Source organism: Pleurodeles waltl, chromosome 9 (assembly GCF_031143425.1).
Source record: "Pleurodeles waltl isolate 20211129_DDA chromosome 9, aPleWal1.hap1.20221129, whole genome shotgun sequence".
Classification (NCBI taxonomy): domain Eukaryota; kingdom Metazoa; phylum Chordata; class Amphibia; order Caudata; family Salamandridae; genus Pleurodeles; species Pleurodeles waltl.
In genome coordinates, this window is record NC_090448.1 from 17,681,816 (window position 1) to 17,706,098 (window position 24,283).

The following is a 24,283-nucleotide window of genomic DNA, read 5'->3' on the forward strand; positions in this document are numbered from 1 at the left end:
GCACCCGCAGCCCCCAGCACCTGAAGGAACGGAACTTCTGTGCAGGAGTGACCCCCAGGAGGCCCTCTCCCTTGCCCAGGTGGTGGCTACCCCGAGGAGCCCCCCCCTTGCCTGACTGCGACGCTGAAGAGATCCCTTGATCTCTCATTGAACAACATTGAAAACCCGACGCGTGTTTGCACACTGCACCCAGCCGCCCCCGCGCTGCTGAGGGTGTACTTTTTGTGCTGACTTGTGTCCCCCCCGGTGCCCTACAAAACCCCCCTGGTCTGCCCTCCGAAGACGCGGGTACTTACCTGCTGGCAGACCGGAACCGGGGCATCCCCTTCTCTCCATTGCAGCCTATGCGTTTTGGGCACCTCTTTGACCTCTGCACCTGACCGGCCCTGAGCTGCTGGTGTGGTAACTTTGGGGTTGCTCTGAACCCCCAACGGTGGGCTACCTTGGACCCAAACCCGAGACTTGTAAGTGATTTACTTACCTGACAAAACTAACAAAACTTACCTCCCCCAGGAACTGTGAAAATTGCACTGTGTCCACTTTTAAAACAGCTTATTGTGTTTTATGTAAAAAGTATACATGCTAATGTAATGATTTAAAGTTCCTGAAGTACTTACCTGCAATACCTTTCAAATGAGATATTACATGTAGAATTTGAACCTGTGGTTCTTAAAATAAACTAAGAAAATATATTTTTCTATAACAAAACCTATTGGCTGGATTTGTCTCTGAGTGTGTGTTCCTCATTTATTGCCTGTGTGTATGTACAACAAATGCTTAACACTACTCCTTTGATAAGCCTACTGCTCGACCACACTACCACAAAATAGAGCATTAGTATTATCTCTTTTTGCCACTATCTTACCTCTAAGGGGAACCCTTGGACTCTGTGCATACTATTCCTTACTTTGAAATAGTGCATACAGAGCCAACTTCCTACAACCACTATTGCCTTCTCCAACACATTCTTTATATTCACACGGAGATACAGCAGACCCGTCGGATCTCTATGACCCTGATCCCATTCCAGATAATGATCCAGACTTTTACCCATCTAAACCTTCTCCTCCAGAAGACACTGCTGCCTACACTCAAGTAGTCTCTAGGGCAGCGGCTTATCATGGAGTGCTTATGCATTCTGAACCCCTGGAAGAAGACTTTCTATTTTACACACGGTCTCCCACTCACTCCAGGTACCAGTGTCTCCTGATGTTGCCTGGAATGGTTAAACATGCTGAGCAAATTTTTAATGAGCCGGTCAAAGCTAGAGTCATTACCCCTAGAATTGACAAAATATAAGCCCGGCCCTACGGACCCGGACTATATCACACATCTGGTTCCTCCAGACTCTGTGGTAGTCAGTGTGGCTACGAAAAGAGCAAACAGCCAGTCGTCAGGAGACTCCCCTCCTCCTGATGAGGAAAGCAGGAAGTTTGGCGCAGCTGGCAAGAGTCACCACACAAGCGGCTAACCAATGGAATTGCTAATTCTCAGGCACTTCTAGCCAGATATGACAGGGCCCATTCGGACAAGATGCAAGATTTTATACAGCACCTCCCAAAGGAGCCTCAAAAGAGCACAACAGGTCGTAGAAGAGGGACCGGCTATAAGCAATAACCAGATAAGGTATGCCCTCGATGCTGCTGATACAGCCGCAAGGAGTGTCAATACTGCCATTACAATTAGAAGGCATGCATGGCTACGCTCCTCTGGTTTTAAACCAGAAATTCAACAGGCAGTACTTAACATGCCTTTTGATAAACATCTCTTCGCCCAGAAGTAGACACTACTGTTGAGAAACTGAGAAAAGACTCCGATACTGCGAAAGCAATGGGTGCATTATGTACCACATCATATAGAGGCTCCTTTCGCAGACCCCAGTTTAGAGGCGGGTTTAAACCACAGTCCTCTGATGCTTCTACCTCCCAGACAAAGCAAGGACAACAAACCCAATATCAAAGAGGGGGTTTAGAGGGTTCTATAGAGGAAAATATTTCAGGAACAGAGGCAAGTTCCAAACCTCAAAGCAAGCCACTACACCATCCAAGCAGTGACTTCCCTCCCACCCTTCCACACTTCTCCTGTGGGGGGAAGACTACATCAATTCCACTTTCATTGGCAAACTATCACCACAGACAATTGGGTATTATCAATTGTCCGCAATGGCTATTGCCTAGAATTAATCTCCACCCCTCCAAACATTCCACCACAATACCACAAATTGTCCCCAGAACACACTATTCTGATGCAACAAGAGGTACAATCTCTACTATTAAAACAAGCAATAGAATTGGTATCCCATTCTCAACAAGGAACAGGAATATACTCCCTATACTTTCGCATCCCCAAAAAAGATGGCACCCTCGGGCCCATCTTAGACCTCAGGCCTCTCAATATATACATCTTGTCAGAACATTTTTCCATGTAACTCTGCAGGATGTCATTCCACTACTACAAAAACAAGATTGCGTGACTGCTTTAGACCTGAAGGATGCGTATTTCCATATACCCACAGCTCACAGAAAATACCTCAGGTTCGTCATAGCAGGGAAACATTACCAGTTCAAAGTGTTGCCATTCGGCATAACAACCGCTCCAAGAGTGTTCACTAAATGTTTAGCAGTATTAGCAGCCTACCTAAGACAACACATCCACGTCTTTCCATATCTAGATGAATGGCTAATAAAATCAAGCAATTTTGCACAAAGCCAGCAACACTCATTATGTGATCGCAACCTTGCATACGCTAGGGTTCACTCTCAATTACCAAAAATCACACGCACAGGTACAACCTTACCTATGTGCTATCCTCAATACTCAAAAAGCTCTAGCTTATCTAAATACAAAGGATACAAGCTTTCCAAAATCTCATACCACACATACAGCCAAATAAACAATATACTGTAAGATTTATCATGAAGATTCTAGGAATGCTGGCATCTTGCATAGCCATAGTTCCACATGTCAGACTAAACAAGAGACCCTTACAACTGTGCCTCTCAAAACAGTGGTCTCCGGCACAAGGTCAGTTTCAAGATCTAGTGTTGATCTACCGCCAAACACATGTCCCTTCAATGGTGGAATCACAGCAATCTAATGAAGGGGCGGTCATTTCAAGACCCTGTGCCTCAGACCATAATCACAACAGACGCATCAATGATCGGTTGGGGAGCTCACCTCAACAATCAGACCATTCAAGGGCAATGGGATGCCAAACAGAAACAGCTTTATATAAACCAGCTAGAACTATTAGCTGTATTTCTTGCCCTAAAAGCGTTTCAGCCTCTTCTCAAACAGAAGACTGTTCTAATAAAAACAGACATGACGACCATGTATTACCTCAACAAACAGGGCGGGACACATTCATCCCAACTGTCCTTACTAGCCCAAACAATATGGAAATAGGCAATTCACATTCATCTATTCGCACAATACATTCCAGGGATAGACAATCAGCTGGCAGATCTCCTAAGCAGAAATCACCAACAAACACATGAATGGGAGATTCAGTCCCAAGTACTTAAAAGTACTTTCAAAAGTTGGGAACACCAGAGATGGATCTATTCGCAACAAGCAAACGCAAAATGCCTAAACTTTGCATCCAAACTCCCACATCCTCCATCAAAGGGCAATGCTCTATGGTTCAATTGGTCAGGGATATTTGCTTACGCTTTTCCCCCTCTCCCACTCCTTCCCTTTCTGGTCAGCAAACTATGTAAAACGTCACTCACCATGATACTCATAGCACCAACATGGGCACGCCAGCATTGGTACACAACACTCCTAGATCTCTCTGTAGTACCCAATTCCAAACTCCCAAACAGACCAGATTTGTTAACACAGAACAAAGGTCAAATCAGGCATCCAAACCCCAATGCTCTCAATCTAACGATTTGGCTCCTGAAGTCATAGAATTTGGTTACCTAAAACTTCCACCAGAATGTATGGAAGTAATTAAACAAGCACGTAAACCTACTACTAGACAATGCTACGCAAACCAGTGGAAAAGATTTGCCTACTTCTTTCAATCTAAAAACACTGATCCACTTACAGCATCCATACAAGATATTGTATGCTATTTATTTCATTTGCTACAATCAAATTTGGCTTTGGCATCCATCAAAATACACCTTACTGCAATATCTGCATACTGAAAGACTATTCAACATACTTCTCTAGTCAGAGTTCCTGTTATTAAAGCCTTCATTGAAGGATTAAAACGGATTATTCCACCTAGAACACCAGCTGTTCTATCATGGAATTTAAATATCGTACTTACCAGACTCACTGGACCACCTTTTGAACCCATGCACTCTTGTCAAATTCAATTTTTAACATGGAAGGTTGCCTTCCTTGTAGCTATTACTTCTTTAAGAAGAGTTAGTAAAATTCAAGCATTCACTCTTGAAGAACCTTTTTTCCAAGTACACAAACAAAAAGTTGTACCTAGAACAAATCAAAAGTTTCTACCAAAAGTAGTATCTCCTTTTCACATCAACCAAACAGTGGAATTGCCAGTCTTCTTTCCACAGCCAGACTCTGTGGCAGAAAGAGCTCTTCATACCCTAGATCTCAAAAGTGCTCTTATGTACTTTATAGATGGAACTAAAGATTTTAGGAAAACAGCAACTTTTTGTTGCTTTCCAACAACCACATAAAGGCAATTCTATATCAAAACAAGGTTTAGCAAGATGGATTGTTAGATGTATACAAACATGCTATATCAAAGCAAAAAGACAACTTTTGATCACTCCTAGAGCACATTCTACAAGAAAGAAAGGTGTCAATGGCATTTTTAGGAAACATACCAATGATTGATATATGTAAAGCAGCCACATGGTCAACTCCTCATACATTTACAAAACACTACTGTGTTGATGTCTTTTCACAGCAACAAGCCATCGTAGGTCAAGTTGTCTTAAGAACACTATTTCTAACAACTTCATTTCCTTCAGGCTAGCCACCGTTTTTATTTGGGAGGACTAACTGCTTTGTAGTATATGCATAGCATGTGTATCTGCAGCTACACATGCCATCGAACGGAAAATGTCACTTACCCAGTGTACATCTGTTCGTGGCATGTAGTGCTGCAGATTCACATGCACCTTCCTTCCTCCCTGGAAGCCTGTAGTCATTTAAGTTTTTTTTACATTTGTACATATGTAGATACATTTACATTTGCATGGACGTCTCTTTGTATTGTTATACTCTATCACTCCTTCCTTCACTCTCTGCGGGGAAAACAATCTACCAATGGAATCAATGCCAATGCGCACTGTAACCGAGAGGAGTCACTCGATCCTGTGACTCCGAAAAATACTTCTTTGAAGAATGCAGTACATAGATCAGCATTGGTCTATCGCTCACTCTGCCCCCTGTTTAAATCTGCCCCAGTATCAATGATTTTTTTTTTTTTCTTTTTTGAAGAAACAAAGTTGCTGTCTCCGGCATATAACATTGGGTAACAAAGAATTTGGATAAAATGTTAAAATTAAATCTTACAATAATTCAGCCGGTACCGCCCCCATTTTATTCAACAAGCATTGCCTGGGAATCCCTGTGTGCCATTTAATAGCAGCAAGCTGCGCTTCGTGGTGTCACACAGTATAGCTCTGATGTCTGGGTGAACTATCAGATCTGGGAACGCAGGTCTCACTGTAAAGTGAAGGCGGGTTTCCAGAAATATCATTCACTCTAGGATTCAAAGTGGCAAATTACATTTGCAAGAAGTAAACATCTGCAAAATATGCCAACGTATTGTTTTTAGAAGTATGAGGTGTTTTTAAGCATGTCTTATGTAGTCGTCATCTAACCAAAAAAACTATTGTCCATTGATAATTATGTACAACTATGTATGATGTAAAGATGTCATTAGATCTTCCTGGGCAGTCAATCATTGTTTGTTTTTGGAAAATTATATTCCATAAAACAAATGAAATATATATATATTTCTGGTTCATCAATATTTAGAATGTAAAAAGCACACTGTCATTTAAACTACATAAAAACTGCAAAGAATTCCCACTTTTGAAAATAATTTAACATTACACAATTGAAGGACAATGATTTGTAGGTGGTTTCAAAGACAGACACAGGTATTTAAAAATAGGAAAAACGCCAATTTGTGTGGTAACCATACTTCCATAGCAGTAAGGCAGTGTTTCACCCTCTTTCCTTAGTTAAGGGATTACATATTTTTTTACTTTTTCTATACAACAGGCATAAAAACAGCAAATGCTTGTCCGTTTTGTCTGCAAAATGGCAAACTGAACAATGGCCTTGTAAATTAGATCTTACTCACCAGGAATTGGTTAGATCTGCTACTTTTAAGGCGCCCACTGAAGTTACCAGGGCACAAACTAACACCTACCCCACACAGAAGGCTGGTGGTTGCATGTCCACAGGCATGAGTGATTAGGGAAGAAACCTTGTTGTAGGATACTTTTATTTCCTTGGTAATATTGTGTTCATGCTCCTAACATAAGGTCAAAAGAAAGCATACTTAACAAGTTTGTTCAACTCGCTCACATGGATACATTTAAGTCAATGAGTATTGTATTGTAATCGTATTTATATAGCGCTTACTACCCCTGATGAGGCGTTCGAAGCGCTTTTCGGTGAGTAGCACGCTACTCTGGAACCCAACAAGAATTAGTGATGGATTAGTATTGGGAAATAATGAGTACAGTTTTAGTATTAGGAGTTAATTTTAGCCGCGGATATGAGAGTTTATTAGTTAGATTGACTGGAGTAATCGAGTGGTGGAGGAGCAAAGAAATCCAGAAGTGTTAATTGGGAATATATCCCTCATTTACTCAACCCAAAGGCTTGGGATGAGTAAAGAGGGGATGGAGGAGGGAAGAGTCTGTGGAAGGGTTAGGGAGAGCATAGTAGCAGGGTGAGATAAATGCAGGAGAATTTAGTAGGGTTGTGTGGGAGGTCACGGTAGTAGTGAGGTTTGGTGAGTTAGATGTGGAAGCGGAGGGACGAGCTTAGGCAGAGTTATTTAGGAGATGAAAGTAGTAGAAAGGATTTGGGATGAGTCAAAGTGGGAATGGAGGATAGTTTGATAGAGACATGACATATGATGATGGGTAGATAAGTGTGATATGATGAGAGCAGGAATTCATAGATATCTAGCATAACAACCCACCCAGGAGCCATGCAATGACTCACGAACATGCCAAGCACAAATATATATATACACACGTGTGTGTGTGTGTGTGTGTGTGTGTGTGTGTGTGTGTGTGTGTATGTATATATATATATATATATATATATATATATATATATATAATGTTCGATGGCATGTGTAGCTGCAGATACACTTGCTGTGTACAGTCCGCCATCTGGTGTTGGGCTCGGAGTGTTACAAGTTGTTTTTCTTCGAAGAAGTCTTTTCGAGTCACGAGACCGAGGGACTCCTCCCATTTCAACTCCATTGCGCATGGGCGTCGACTCCATCTTAGATTGTTTTTTTTCCGCCATCGGGTTCGGACGTGTTCCTTTTCGCTCCGTGTTTCGGGTCGGAAAGTTAGTTAGAATCTCGGAAAAAAAGTCGGTATTGATTGCGTTCGGTATCGGGTTAGTTAGAACAAATCGACACCGAATTCTGAAGAGCTCCGGTGGCCCTTCGGGGTTTTTTCGATTCCCCCGTCAGGGCCTGGTCGGCCCAGCCACACGTGACTTCAAGGCTGATGGAACGGACCCCATTCTGCTTCTGCCCAAAATGCCATAACAAGTATCCGTATACGGATCAGCATCTGGTCTGTAACTTGTGCTTGTCTCCCGAGCACAAGGAAGATACTTGTGAAGCCTGTTGAGCGTTTCGTTCGAGAAAGACATTAAGAGACCGAAGAGCCAGAAGATTGCAAATGGCGTCGACGCCGACAGGACAAGAGCGTTTCGAGGAGGAAGAAGAAGCTTTCTCCATCCACGAGTCGGACTCGGAAGAGATCGAGGCCGAAGAAACGCCAAAAAACGTGAGTAAGACGTCGAAACATAAGACTCACGAGAAGTCAACAAAAGCCCAGGGGACGCCACCGCCAACAGGCCATGGCTTAACCCGAAAAATAGGTGACCGATCATCGGCACCGAAAAAGGGCACGCTTGTGGCGAAGTCATCCGACTCAGGTCGAGATACCGCCACACAGCAACCTCGGACCCGAGACAGTGGCACCGAAGAAGTTCGGCACCGAGACACCACGCCGAAAATAAAAAAGGTTTCTTCGGAGCCTAAAAAGACATCCGAAAAAGTTTTGGTTCCGAAACATCAAGCCTCGGAGCCGAAAACAGGTTCTTACACAGAGGAACAAGGATTAACCTCCCAAATGCAAAAGCATAGATTCGGAGAGGAACTTGAAGCTGTAGAACCAGACTATACACAAAGAAGGCTCCACATTCATGAGGACACAGGGAAGATCACCACTCTTCCCCCAATTAAAATAAAAAGAAAACTTGCCTTTCAACAAAAGGAAAGCAGCCACAGGCAAAAGTGGCAAGGAAATAACTCCACCACCGTCTCCACCACCATCAATACACTCATCACCAGTAACAACTCCACCACTGATGCACTCCCCAGCTCATACTACAATGAGTCAGGATGATCCCGATGCATGGGACCTTTACGATGCCCCAGTATCAGACAACAGCCCAGACTCGTACCCTGCAAGACCATCGCCACCTGAGGACAGTACATCTTACACACAGGTGGTCGCAAGAGCAGCTGCTTTTCACAACGTCAACTTGCATTCCGAACCAATTGAGAATGATTTTTTGTTTAACACCCTATCATCCATGCTAAAACATTCAAAACAGATCTTTCAAGATCCAGTTAAAGGCAGAGCCATAACTCCAAGGGTGGAGAAAAAATACAAGCCACCGCCAACAGATCCCGTTTATATTACAACGCAAATTACACCAGACTCAGTAGTTGTCGGGGCAGCTCGTAAGAGAACGAACTCTCATACCTCAGGGGACGCACCACCTCCAGACAAGGAGAGTCGCAAATTTGATGCGGCGGGCAAAAGGGTGGCAGCACAAGCAGCAAACCAATGGCGCATTGCCAATTCACAAGCACTTTTGGCAAGATATGATAGAGGTCATTGGGATGAGATGCAGCATTTCATAGAACACTTACCCAAAGAGTTCCAGAAAAGGGCGCAACAGGTGGTAGAAGAAGGACAAAGTATCTCAAATAATCAGATACGGTCTTCAATGGATGCAGCAGATACGGCTGCAAGGACAGTAAACACTGCAATAACAATAAGAAGGCACGCATGGCTGCGTACTTCAGGGTTCAAGCCGGAAATTCAACAAGCCGTGCTAAATATGCCCTTTAATGAACAGCAGTTGTTTGGGCCGGAAGTCGACACTGCTATTGAAAAACTCAAGAAAGACACTGATACAGCCAAAGCCTTGGGCGCACTCTACTCCCCGCAGAGCAGAGGCACTTTTCGTAAAACACCTTTTAGGGGAGGGTTTCGAGGTCAACCAACAGAAACCACAACATCACAAGCAAGGCCCACTTACCAGAGCCAATATCAGCGGGGAGGTTTTCGGGGGCAATATAGAGGAGGCCAATTCCAGAAGAATAGGGGAAAGTTCCCAAGCCCCAAAACTCCTCAAAATAAACAGTGACTTACAAGTCACACAACCCCATCACATAACACCTGTGGGGGGGAGACTAAGCCAATTTTACAAACATTGGGAGGAAATAACAACAGACACTTGGGTCTTAGCAATTATCCAGCATGGTTATTGCATAGAATTTCTCAAATTCCCTCCACACATTCCACCGAAAACACACAATATGTCAAAACAACATATAGACCTTCTAGGACTAGAAGTTCAAGCATTGTTACAAAAAGAAGCAATAGAATTAGTACCAAATCTACAAATAAACACAGGAGTTTACTCACTGTACTTCCTAATACCCAAAAAGGACGGCAGTCTGAGACCAATACTAGATCTCAGAACACTAAATACCTACACCAAATCAGACCACTTTCACATGGTTACATTACAAGACGTAATCCCACTGCTCAAACAACAAGACTACATGACAACACTAGACCTAAAGGATGCGTATTTCCATATACCAATACATCCTTCACACAGAAAATACCTAAGGTTCGTATTCCAAGGAATACATTACCAATTCAAAGTGTTGCCATTCGGAATAACAACTGCGCCAAGAGTTTTTACAAAATGCCTGGCGGTAGTAGCTGCACATATCAGAAGGCAGCAAATACATGTGTTCCCGTACTTAGACGACTGGTTAATCAAAACCAACACGCTAAAACAGTGTTCACAGCACACAATATGTCATACAAATCCTCCACAAACTAGCTTTCTCGATCAACTACACAAAGTCACACCTTATGCCATGTCAAACACAGCAATACTTAGGAGCGACAATCAACACAGCAAAAGGGATTGCCATTCCAAGTCCACAAAGGGTTCAAACATTTCACAATGTAATACAGGCCATGTACCCAGAACAAAGGGTACAAGTCAAAATGGTAATGAAACTGCTAGGCATGATGTCTTCATGCATAGCCATTGTCCCAAACGCAAGGTTGCACATGCGGCCCTTACAACAGTGCCTAGCATCACAATGGTCACAAGCACAGGGTCACCTTCTAGATCTGGTGTTGATAGACCGCCAAACATACATCTCGCTTCTATGGTGGAACAGTATAAATTTAAACCAAGGGCGGCCTTTCCAAGACCCAGTGCCACAATACGTCATAACGACAGATGCTTCCATGACAGGGTGGGGAGCACACCTCAATCAACACAGCATCCAAGGACAATGGGACATACATCAAAGACAGTTTCACATAAATCACTTAGAACTGTTAGCGGTATTTCTAGCGCTGAAAGCATTTCAGCCCATAATAACCCAAAAATACATTCTAGTCAAAACAGACAACATGACAACAATGTATTACTTAAACAAACAGGGAGGGATGCACTCAACACAGTTGTGTCTCCTTACACAAAAAATATGGCATTGGGCGATTCACAACCACATTCGCCTAATAGCACAATTTATTCCAGGAATTCAGAACCAGTTAGTGGACAATCCCTCTCGGGATCACCAACAAATCCACGAATGGGAGATTCACCCCCAAATAATAAAAACTTACTTTCAAATTTGGGGAACACCTCAAATAGATCTATTTGCAACAAAGGAAAACTCAAAATGCCAAAACTTCGAATCCAGGTACCCACAGGACCAATCCCAAGGCAATGCTCTATGGATGAACTGGTCAGGGATATTTGCGTACACTTTTCCCCCCTCTCCCGCTCCTTGCATATCTAGTAAACAGGTTGAGTCAAAACAAACTCAAACTCATACTAATAGCACCAACATGGGCGAGGCAACCTTGGTACACAACACTACTAGACCTTTCGGTAGTACCTCATGTCAAACTACCCAACAGACCAGATCTGTTAACACAACACAAACAACAGATCAGACATCCAAATCCAGCATCTCTGAATCTAGCAATTTGGCTCCTGAAATCCTAGAATTCGGACACTTAGACCTCACACAATGTATGGAGGTCATAAGACAAGCTAGGAAACCTACCACTAGATACTGCTATGCAAATATGTGGAAAAGATTTGTTTATTACTGCCAAAATAATCAAATCCAGCCATTACACGCATCTCCAAAAGATATAGTAGGATATTTACTACATTTACAAAAATCAAATCTAGCTTTCTCTTCCATAAAGATACATCTTACCTCAATATCAGCTTACCTGCAAATTACTCATTCAACTTCATTATTTAGAATACCAGTCATAAAAGCGTTTATGGAAGGCCTAAAGAGAATTATACCACCAAGAACGCCACCTGTTCCTTCATGGAACCTCAATATTGTCTTAACACGACTCATGGGTCCACCATTTGAACCCATGCATTCTTGTGAAATGCAATACTTAACGTGGAAAGTTGCGTTTTTAATTGCCATCACATCTCTAAGAAGAGTGAGTGAAATTCAAGCTTTTACCATACAAGAACCATTTATTCAAATACACAAAAATAAAATAGTCCTACGAACAAATCCCAAATTTTTACCAAAGGTAATCTCACCGTTCCACTTGAATCAAACGGTAGAATTACCAGTGTTCTTCCCACAGCCAGATTCTATAGCTGAAAGAGCACTACATACGTTAGACATCAAAAGAGCGCTAATGTATTACATTGACAGAACAAAACTAATTCGAAAAACAAAACAACTATTTATTGCTTTTCAAAAACCTCATACAGGAAATCCAATTTCAAAACAAGGCATTGCTAGATGGATAGTTAAATGCATTCAAACCTGCTATATTAAAGCAAAGAGAGAGCTGCCTATTACACCAAAGGCACACTCAACCAGAAAGAAAGGTGCTACCATGGCCTTTCTAGGAAATATTCCAATGAACGAAATATGTAAGGCAGCAACATGGTCTACGCCTCATACATTTACCAAGCACTACTGTGTGGATGTGTTAACTGCACAACAGGCCACAGTAGGTCAAGCTGTACTAAGAACATTATTTCAAACAACTTCAACTCCTACAGGCTGAACCACCGCTTTTGGGGAGATAACTGCTTACTAGTCTATGCACAGCATGTGTATCTGCAGCTACACATGCCATCGAACGGAAAATGTCACTTACCCAGTGTACATCTGTTCGTGGCATTAGTCGCTGCAGATTCACATGCGCCCACCCGCCTCCCCGGCAGCCTGTAGCCGTTTAGAAGTAGATCTTAAACATTTGTACATTTGTAAATATATTACTTAAAGCTTCATTATGTACACACGTATTCACTCCATTGCATGGGCACTATTACTAGCATACACAACTCCTACCTCACCCTCTGCGGGGAAAACAATCTAAGATGGAGTCGACGCCCATGCGCAATGGAGTCGAAATGGGAGGAGTCCCTCGGTCTCGTGACTCGAAGACTTCTTCGAAGAAAAACAACTTGTAACACTCCGAGCCCAACACCAGATGGTGGACTGTGCACAGCATGTGAATCTGCAGCGACTAATGCCACGAACAGATGTACACTGGGTAAGTGACATTTTCCATATATGCACACACACATATGCACATACAATACATAATTAGAACCATGGGTAAAAAATACTTAGTCAAACAGGTTTAAAGAGTGTGTGTGTATTTTATGGTTATGACGTAGTAGCGATACATAGTTTCTTTAGAAAATATACATAATTAGAAATATACACATAATCTGAAAAAAAAAATTTAACATAGACATATGCCGTTCATAGTTGTTTGAATATGGTGGTTATGAAGGAATGAGCCAACTCTTGAGTAGTTTTCTTAAGACAGTTATCTGTGGCTCCTATAGTTGGGGGTAATGAATTCCATAGTTTGGCTGCTTGAACGGAGAAGGATGTACCACCTATAGTCTTTTTCTTGTATGGTGGTGTTCTAAGGCGGGGTGCCAATCTTGAGCGGAGGTTTCTTTGTTGAATGTATTTGGTTATTTTGTTTCTGATAAAAAGCGGTCCTGTTCCATGTATAGCTTTGTGGGTGATACAAAGCAGTTTGAAAGTGCATCTTCTGGCAACGGGTAACCAGTGTAGTGCTCTCAAGGCAGGGGAGATGTGGGCTTGCGGCTTTACATGTAATAGTAGCCTGGCAGCGGAATTCCGGATACGTTGTAGTTTTTTCATAACAGATAGAGATGATTCATGGTAGAGGCCATTGGCATAATCCAGTTTGGATAGTACAAGCGAGATAGTAGCTTGCACCTTGTGTGGAAATCAGAGTTGGGGGAAGATGCGTCGTAAAGTCTTCAAGGTGATTAAGCTTGTTCCTGCTAATTTGTCCACTTGGGCATTCATAGTTAACTTGGAATCCATGGTGATTCCTAGGTTTTTACTTCCTTGGATAATTGAGGAGGTGGTCCAAGATCGTCAGGCCAGACGCACAGAGGGTCATAATTTTTCCAGTCACCACATATGAGTATTTCTGTTTTGGAGGTATTTAGTTTGAGATGACGCCAGGTCATCCACTGATCAACTGCTCTGAGGCAACTGAAGATTGCTGAGTTTTCAATGTTTTTGGGGCATTCTAATTTAAGTAGTATTTGTGTGTAATCTGCATAGTTGTAGCATGTGAGATGGAAATCATTGATCAGTTCTGGTAAAGATATCATGTAGATGTTGAAAAGCAAAGGTGAGATGATTGACCCTTGGGGGACCCCTGCTTTTGTGAGGTAGGGTTCGGACGAGAAGGGGAGGGGGGGGAGACAGGGAGTGGATGATATTAGTTCTTTTTTTATATATAGGAAGTAATCGAGTTGAGAGCAAACCCTTGTATGCCGGCTTAGTGGAGTCTTTGAATTAGGGTGTCATGGTCAACCGTATCAAAAGCAGCCGAGAGGTCCAAGAGAAGTAGTGCAGCAACTCTATTTCGGCAGACTGTGTTTTTAAGATCATCCCAGATTGCTATGAGTGCCGATTCAGTGCTTCTTCCTGGGCGGAATCCAGTTTGGAAGTCTGAAAGTATAGAATTGACTTCAATGAATTGTGACATCTGGGCGAATGCTGCTCTTTCTATCAATTTGCCCAGGAAAGGTCCATTTGTTATTGGTCTGTAGTTGTTGGGGTCTTGCGGGTCCATGATAAAATTATATTGGTGGTGCTGCTTCTGTTGGTCCCAGCAAGTAAACCTCTGCCCCCAGCCTCAAGTGCTTGAAACCTAATAAGCCAAATTTTGTTTAAACACAAGGACATTTCTCTCTAGAGGCTATTTAAGTCTGCATTTGTCACAAAGTTGTTTTGTTCAGCATTGGCTTGAGAAATATTGCTTGCAGTTCAGCTTGTGTGTTTTGCAGCTGCTCCTTCTCCGTTAATTACTGATTAGCACCTCAAACATGCACCTTTTTGGTTAGTTTATTCTCCCACCAAAAACAAGGGGTTCGTTAGGCTTCACTCTGTCCTCACCCACCCCCATGACTAAATTCTACATGCACACTACAAGAGGGCAGAGAGATAATTTGTCATCCAGGAAGTTCTAACTGTCAAATCACACGTGGGAACCCTTTGGTTTGTAGTAAAAAAAAAAAAAAAAGTGACCCCTCCCACTAATGGCATGTTTCATCATTGGGCAAGCCACTACGCCCAAGTGCAGTCCAACATCCTGTGCGGGACGTTTTATTTTGTTGTTATGAAGTTCTGTTTCCTCTTCTCTGGGATCTGCTGTCATAGTTGTATATTAAAACTGTCTAGGTGGGTAGCTGCTCAAGTCTCTTTATTCTGAAGTCCCACTGACTGCATTAAAAAATGCACCCCCTGACAGCCACTCGCTATCTCTTCGTTGAGAAGTAAACATTGAGGAGGGAAAGCGAGTGGCTGAGAGAGGCTGCATTGACTCCCTTGATGTAAGTGTGAAAATAGGGCGACGCTTCCACTCCATCCCTATTTTAAAAATATAAACGGTGAAACTTGGAAAATTCGTGGTGTTATATTGGCAACTCATTTAAGAGCCATAAAGATCCGACCTAGTATTGAAGAGGTCATTGGGGGGGGGATGTTGGGTAGTGAAGGGATCTAATAGCCACTCCGAGTCTGTGGGCCTTCTTCAGGGTAACAGCGGGCCGAAACATGTTGGTACGAGCATGGTGGGGGCCAAGGACAGAAATATCTTGATTACTGCCCCCTGTAGCATTACATTTCTTTATTCTGTCAGGGGGACTTCAGAATAAAGACTTGGGTAGGTACCCACCAATACAGTTTTAGTATACAACTATAACAGCCGATCCTAGAGAAGAGGAAACAGGACTTCATAACAACAAAATAAACGCCCCGCACAGGATGTCGCACTGCATCTCTGCATAGTAGCTTGCCCAATGATGACGCATGTCACTAATTAATGGGTGAGAGCAATTTCTTTTATTATACAAACCAAAGGGTTCCTGTGTGTGATTTTAAAAGTTAGAACTTCCTGAAAGATAAAATTACCTCTCTGCCCTCCTGTAGTGTGTGCAGTTTGGAGTGTTGCCAGAAATTGTACATATTGGTAGGATAGAACTACAAGTTGTAACCACTTATATGTGAATTCTGTCTTGTATTCATGGTAACCTCTATTACTTCAGAACCATTCTCCAGTCACGATCAGCATTTTGAGTGGTCCTAAATGTATGGCTGTGATCATCAGTGCTCAAAGTTCTCCTTTTTGTGGGATTGCAATTGCTGTTCTATTCAGCAGTGCACTGAACTGGGGAACCACCTGGGCACTCAGCCTCACACAGTTTCAAAGTTATCCAGCGTTATCATATCCTTACTGTAATCAAGCGTAGTGAGAACCCAAGTAATCTTTTCTTTGCACAATTTTTTAACCTTTTCTTGGTATTGAATGGCAGTAAACCATTAAGTGAAGATAACTGGGCTTTCTGTATACATCAAAAGAATAAGTCGAAAGCTGTCTTCCTGTGTAGCCTCCAATATGTACCAATTAACACCCAGGCCCTATAATAGAAGGGCGGTGTGAAGACCATCCGCTGCGGTGAGTAAGGTTCCAGCTGTGCCATGGTGTCTGATTGTGGAGAAGGCGAACAAGGTTAGACCTTAGTGGAAAACATTCTGGTGGCGCAGTGCACTACACCGGTTTACTTCTGGCTTTTGTTTTTTATGAGAGATAATTGAGAAACCTCTGCGTATTTCTACCCTGAAATACTTTTCTGTTCAAGGGCACTACAGCTTCCTTTTTGTTGGTGGGGGAGTTCAGCATGGATGGTATATCTGGACCTGGCCAAGAGGAGGTTGAGTTTTGTTTATCCTCCATTTGATGTCCACTTTAATTTTGGAAAGCCTTTCCCTAATTTTGGAGGAAATCCTTCAGTTTTGTAGATGCACTCAAAACCCTCCTTTTTCAGGGTTGTTTTATAACTTGGTGTTAAACTATAAGACATTTATAAAAGATATTAAGAATTGTGTGTACTAATCTGTATTCCCTACCTGCTATGTGGTTTGTCGGGCTGTTTTGCACAAGTTTACTTAAATTCAAACCATACCGCTAGAGCTACAAAATTATCAGCTGTGCAGGCCTGATCTAGATCCACTCTTTTTTCAGAGCGAAGAGATCGGGGCAGCTCCACCAGTCTGGGCAGCGATTTCTCCATAGTGACGGATGACTCGCCCTGCGCTGTGGGAGGCTTCTGCTATGATGGTGTGGATCTGCTCTCCAACAAAGCACAGCCACAGCCCGCCTGGTGAGACTTACTGCATAGAGTAAGAAGAGTTTAGGGCCATGGGTTGTACATTAAATAATCCTTCCATGGGGTGGTGAGTGCCCCCGAGTAATGTGTTCTCTGGCATGTTCTGCCAAAACCTTCTGGAAAAACTGTTTTCTGCCATGCTTGAATGTTGGTAGCCATGCACAGAGCAGTGGGTGAGTTATTTAATGTTGGATACTAACTTTAAGCCCATAAGTGTTTAACTTTGTAACCTGAATTGGAAACCTGTTGCCAGACTGTAAGTAATCTAAAGTGGCCAAGCAAAAAAAAACTAGATTATAAACCTTCTGGTGGACAAGTGATTTCAGAGTTGTTGCACTTTGTTACTCTTGACATTGTTGCATTTGAATAACATTGAGGACTGTATAAAAACCTCTTTGTTTATTCAGCTTGAATAACCGAGAAATTGATCTCTGATTATGTGCATGCATAAACACACAAGGTGCGTCAAATTGATGGCAGCAGAGGAATGAGACCACACTGTCCAACTGGTTGTTTCACTCTCATTAAACCAGTTTCCACATAGTTTTCCAGAGGGTGGTCTGTGCTCAAGAATTTAAATTCCTTCTAAATCATGTTGCTTGCAAATAAACCAAGATGTTTTGACTTGCCCCTTTTAATTGGATTGCATCTCCACTGCCTTTTGAAAGGACGCTGCACACGAGGACATATGGATTCAAACTCACCCCCCACTCCCTACCGTCCAAGCCTAGGTACATCCCTGCCAGAGGCTGTTGCAGTGTACTGTTTTTCAAATTAGAGTCATGGGTAGGGCTTTTGTCTCGGTCAAGGAGGAGACCTCTTCTGTAAAGTTTAGTTCTATGAAACTCAAAATCTTGCTCTGAAGCTAGTGTGCACGTATGTGCAGCGATTGTGGTAGCACATGTCTAGTAGGAAGACTCTAGTGCGGCCAATGGGATCGTGTTGGATGCCTCTGTTTTACAAAAGAACAAGATGGAGGACAATGACAGCTCCTCTTAGAGTGGAAGTATATTCCCTGGTCTGCAGACTGGTGACCTGGACACTCTAGTAGGAATGGAGATTGGGCTACGTTTAGAAACTCAACAATGACCTTGCTAGTAAAAGCTTTGTTGTTGACGATGAAGACGTTTCTAGGAGGTCCTTCCCTTTTTGGCTGTCCCTGAATAATGCTTCAGGAAGGCTAATGACAGTCCTCCCTTCATTGAGTAATTTTTTGGGGAACTCCTGCTTGGAGCAAGCAGCACCATTGCTACCTGCTGTTGCAGCCATCCCCTTGCACAAAGGTTGTGTTTCAGAAGCAGCTAGAAAGTTAAATATGAAACCAAACCAACCCAAAATGGTTCTGAAACCTTAGACAGTGGATCCACATACTGTTTTATAAACACGGGACCCAGCCCCCCACCTTGTTTCCACTTCTTCTTGAACAAGGACATGACGCTTCTGCAGAGCTTGAGTTGCTGTCTAACTAGGCCTGGTGTCTGCCTCGCAGTCTCAGATGTGAGAGGATGTCACCTGGACTCTGCCTTTCCTGCTGGAGGGAGGAGTTAATAATCTATGAAAAGTGCCTATAAGCCAATCTGCCTTCTGAAAGATTGAAGGAGCCTGCCTTGCCTGCAGGATACGAAGTTGTTTAGGGCGAGAAGCCGCACCAGCAAATTGTCATACAACGAAGCCAGTAGTAACCCTGATGTGACTGGGTTTCCTCAGTCTGTGAGCGGTTCCCTTGTGAGCTGCATTAAGACTTTCAGAGACCAAGTACCACTGTGTTGCCCGGCAACACACAGATGGCCCAAGAGATAGGTGTTGCCTATGTCGTGAAATGGAGCTGTTCCACAGTCAAAGTTGACATCCCTGATTGTCCTTGATGATGCAGCTGCTGAATCTGAGCACCTGGCTACAACTGGAATGGAAAGCCGTCGCTGCAAAAGAAGTTGCAATGCACCCCGATCCAACCAACTGTATTTTGCAATCTGTCTTCTAAGTTCAGGAAGATGAGGCAGGTCTCACGGTAGAGGAGATGCTATTGTGAAGTCGGAACTGCAAACACCTCCAGTGGTGCCACTGGAAACGCCGTGATCAAAGGCGGATAAACGTGGTGCTTAGCTTGCTCCTTGGAAAGGAGACCAACATGCGCAGACAAATCTGTTGCGTGGCTTGATAGTTTTGCCGCCTAAATGCAATGGGTGGAAGGCATTGAACCGAATTGTGCAATTGACCAGTGAGTATTTCATGCCACCTGCACCTGCGCCTAATTGATGCCTCTGGTTGTAGTCGGACTATAATCATGGCATTCCGACCACCGTAAGAATAGCGGAAAGTGGGGTTAGCTCATCACTGGTAAGTGCAACTATGGCTACAACCTTGCATTGTATTGCTGTTGAGCTGTGTAGTATTTATAGTGCTATGAAGTTTAAGTACTTTCTTTTACTTAAAAGTACTGGCCTGGACAAAACAATGTGTATTGTTTGAATTAGTTCTAAGCTCTTGTCCCCTACAGTACTCCCTGAGAAGCCTTAGACTGGATGTCCTTTACATCAGTAACGTCAAATGTAGAAACAGTTTTCAGAGACTTACTAGGAAAGAGTCCATGACACCAGTGACGAATTGCTTCACCTACCACGGTTGGTGCCCAGTAATTACGGTCTATCCCTAAACGGTGTCTGACGCTTGGCCAAACTGGTCTCCAAGAGTGCAATTTAATAGGCTTGTAGCTTGGTGCCCGTTTCTACTCCTTGCTTCTCCTATTAAAAGTATGAACAGAACCTTTCCTCCTTCAGGTGACCCAGATTGCCTCTGCATTCAGCCATCTCTTGCTCACTGATGCCCAGGAATATTGCTGATCTCTGAATTTAGTCTTGTATCAAGGTGCATGGTAAGGCTAATCGTAAATTATGCAATTGAGAGCAGGTGGAGAAACGCAAAAGTGTAACTGTGATTAAAGGGTGTTCTGTGTGGTATCCTAGATACAATAGCGTGGGGGAGACTATGGTGGTTGTCACCACATGCTATTTGTACGCTCCGGCTCTTCGATGAAAACGGGTATTTTAAATGTACTTCCTAGGATGGGCTCTTGGCTATTGAAGCTGTAAGATCGATGACCGAAGCAGTAAATCTTTACATATTTCACCTTCCATCTACAGGCGGAAGGCTCATAACTCTTCTCCTCAGACCGTGCTCATGGGCCGTGCTTTGCATTCGGAAGACCGGCTCCTCTACCCAGGGGTACCAGAAGCCAAGTCCTCGAGCTCTTCCTCGTCCAATCACTCGGATAGCTTCCTTCGGATAGGCAGCAGTCCGCTTGAGGTGCCACAGCGCAGGTAACTGAAGGTTTATGGCGCCGATACCGGATTTCTTAATGTTGTTTTGGTGTGTGCAGGTTTTCCATTCACACATATTCTTTCCAAATGCAGTAGAACAATTGTCTCCTCCTCCATTCATACTTGAAATTTGTATTGTTGCATGTTTTTCTACTCTGATCACCTGGCGGTCTCTTGTCTCCTCTAATATCTGCACAAGTGGCTGTAGTTATTGCAAATCTGTCTTGGGGTTGCGGTTCTCGAGGGATGTTGGCTGCTCACGCCTAACCTGTGCTTTGCCACAGATTGTGTTAACTGTGTGATGTTTAATGTACTTTACCTGAAATTGATGTCTTTGTAACAAAATTTACTACCATTGTAAACAGAATTGATTTTAATTACTTTTTATGTATTTTTATGTGCATTCCGGTGGGTATTTTTTAGTGGTTTCCCAACTTTCAAAAATCAGTTTTTCATTTAGACAGATAGAAACAAGGAGATAGACGAGAGGTAAATATACAAAAGATTGAGAGATGGATATCAAAAGATGGTGTCAGCACCTCAAGTGGGGTCGGTGCCTCGCTTGCAAGGGCAAGCCCGCCTCCCGCCTCCCCACGCCCAACCCCCCTTCAAAAAAAGAATACAAAAAAAAAGGAACTCCTGGACTGGCATAACCAATAGCATTTATTTTGGCAGGTTTACGCTTCTCCAAAAGCATTATATCTCTTCACACATTGATGGGGTACACTTTCTTTTACTATATATGTTAGGAGGCTTTACATTTCAAAATACCCGTGTATTGCAAATTTCTTGAGATGGAATTGGATATTAGAATTATTTGATAAGTTATATTATGTCTCTACTTGCTAATACTTAATATGTCCTTGTAAACCACACTATTTTATTTTTTATTCTGCACGAGTGGTTGGAAAGAGTCCTGGAAACTTCTTTGAACACATAATAAAGGAATCTAGTATGTGGGAAGAATTACGCTTTTTACTTGTTGTTGAGCGAACTAAGTGTTTCTGCTAAAGAACACATTTAAAAATAAAATAAAAAATAAAAACCTTCAGAGTGAGGGATTCGAATTAGGTTTTTAAGTATACTAAAGTAATTGTGTGGGTTATTTGCGGAACGGTGTTGTGAGTTCCCCCTCAGCTTGTGTAGTGGCATGCAAATCTGTCACAAACGGGAATGGAGATGCTGAAGTCTAATTTGGACGAAAACTAGGTCTTTATGTGTAAAGAGCAGTATCTTAAACATACATCTCGGCTGCATGCAGACTCCTCTGCTCAGACATCCCGCTGGCTTCCTTATGCACCCTGTTGTCCCCAGCAAGCGATGAACCTCTAAGCAAAGAAGACTCCATGGATCACACCGGGGCTGGCACATATCCGAGGGACAGCTCAAGCAAGTCGCTACACAATGAGAGCAGCATGTGCTGTCACATATTGTCCTGCTTCAGGTGTTCTCGCTGGCTCTCCCTTTGCTGCTTGTTTTCACAAAAGTAGGTTCAGCACGCCTGTTGCTGATGATGTCACCAACCTCTGACTTCCAAGGAAGGTGCCAGCAGAGACTTTCTGCCAGTCTTGCACTGGCATCATTTTTTGTGCTGAGACCAACCTCGCCAGCCTTCTCCAGAGGTCCACATTTGGGGGTGTCAGCCTATTTCTCTATGGACTACTCTGGCCAAGAGTTTAGTAAACATGATTCTGTGTTTACACCTCCATGTTTGTTTAAACATTTAGGCTATATGTCAAACCGGATTTTTAGCTTCTGGACCCAGTCTCTGAGATGCAAAATCAAAGCATCCGATGTGAGTTGGGCAATACGTGATCTAGACCACAGTTTCCCAGGGAAGTATCTCACACCTATGATTATCTTTTACTGCAAGTCTTTCCTGGTGGGAGTGTCATCAGTGCAAGGGCCCGCATCTGTGATTGGTCTGTGCTTGCTATCGTCTGAAGTATTGGATACGAGTGTAATGGAAGTGTCTTCAGATGGCTCCAGGCCAAGGACTGGCCTGCTTCAAATATCCTCTTGTTGAAAGTGTTGAACTGTGGTTGAGTCCACATGGAATTTTGCAGACGCGCATTGTAGGAAGTTGGCTCTGTATGTGCTATTTCAAAGTAAGGAATAGCATGCACAGAGTCCAAGGGTTCCCCTTAGAGGTAAAATAGTGGTAAAAAGAGATAATACTAATGCTCTATTTTGTGGTAGTGTGGTCGAGCAGTAGGCTTATCCAAGGAGTAGTGTTAAGCATTTGTTGTACATACACATAGACAATAAATGAGGTACACCCACTCAGAGACAAATCCAGCCAATAGGTTTTGTATAGAAAAATATCTTTTCTTAGTTTATTTTAAGAACCACAGGTTCAAATTCTACATGTAATATCTCATTCGAAAGGTATTGCAGGTAAGTACTTTAGGAACTTTAAATCATAAAAATTGCATATATACTTTTCAAGTTATTGACAAATAGCTGTTTTAAAAGTGGACACTTAGTGCAATTTTCACAGTTCCTAGGGGAGGTAAGTTTTTGTTAGGTTTACCAGGTAAGTAAGACACTTACAGGGTTCAGTTCTTGGTCCAAGGTAGCCCACCGTTTGGGGTTCAGAGCAACCCCAAAGTCACCACACCAGCAGCTCAGGGCCGGTCAGGTGCAGAGTTCAAAGTGGTGCCCAAAACACATAGGCTAGAATGGAGAGAAGGGGGTGCCCCGGTTCCGGTCTGCTTGCAGGTAAGTACCCGCGTCTTCGGAGGGCAGACCAGGGGGGTTTTGTAGGGCACCGGGGGGGACACAAGCCCACACAGAAATTTCACCCTCAGCAGCGCGGGGGCGGCCGGGTGCAGTGTAGAAACAAGCGTCGGGTTCGCAATGTTAGTCTATGAGAGATCTCGGGATCTCTTCAGCGCTGCAGGCAGGCAAGGGGGGGATTCCTCGGGGAAACCTCCACTTGGGCAAGGGAGAGGGACTCCTGGGGGTCACTTCTCCAGTGAAAGTCCGGTCCTTCAGGTCCTGGGGGCTGCGGGTGCAGGGTCTCTCCCAGGCGTCGGGACTTTGGATTCAAAGAGTCGCGGTCAGGGGAAGCCTCGGGATTCCCTCTGCAGGCGGCGCTGTGGGGGCTCAGGGGGGACAGGTTTTGGTACTCACAGTATCAGAGTAGTCCTGGGGTCCCTCCTGAGGTGTTGGATCTCCACCAGCCGAGTCGGGGTCGCCGGGTGCAGTGTTGCAAGTCTCACGCTTCTTGCGGGGAGCTTGCAGGGTTCTTTCAAAGCTGCTGGAAACAAAGTTGCAGCCTTTCTTGGAGCAGGTCCGCTGTCCTCGGGAGTTTCTTGTCTTTACGAAGCAGGGGCAGTCCTCCGAGGATGTCGAGGTCGCTGGTCCCTTTGGAAGGCGTCGCTGGAGCAGGATCTTTGGAAGGCAGGAGACAGGCCGGTGAGTTTCTGGAGCCAAGGCAGTTGTCGTCTTCTGGTCTTCCGCTGCAGGGGTTTTCAGCTAGGCAGTCCTTCTTCTTGTAGTTGCAGGAATCTAAATTCTTAGGTTCAGGGAAGCCCTTAAATACTAAATTTAAGGGCGTGTTTAGGTCTGGGGGGTTAGTAGCCAATGGCTACTAGCCCTGAGGGTGGGTACACCCTCTTTGTGCCTCCTCCCAAGGGGAGGGGGTCACAATCCTAACCCTATTGGGGGAATCCTCCATCTGCAAGATGGAGGATTTCTAAAAGTTA

The 24,283-nt window shown here is 43.6% G+C and overlaps 1 protein-coding gene across 4 annotated transcripts in view; it reads left to right on the plus strand.

The window, feature by feature from the left end:
* The window catches only part of MTMR14 (myotubularin related protein 14), a 166,144-nt gene that overhangs the window by 95,647 nt on the left and 46,214 nt on the right, over positions 1–24,283 (plus strand). For all 4 annotated transcript variants that reach the window (XM_069206136.1, XM_069206137.1, XM_069206138.1 and 1 more), the window contains 2 exons: positions 17,112–17,250; positions 20,397–20,573. In XM_069206136.1, coding sequence (XP_069062237.1) covers positions 17,112–17,250; positions 20,397–20,573 — 316 coding nt within the window. The remainder of the gene's footprint in view (positions 1–17,111; positions 17,251–20,396; positions 20,574–24,283) is intronic.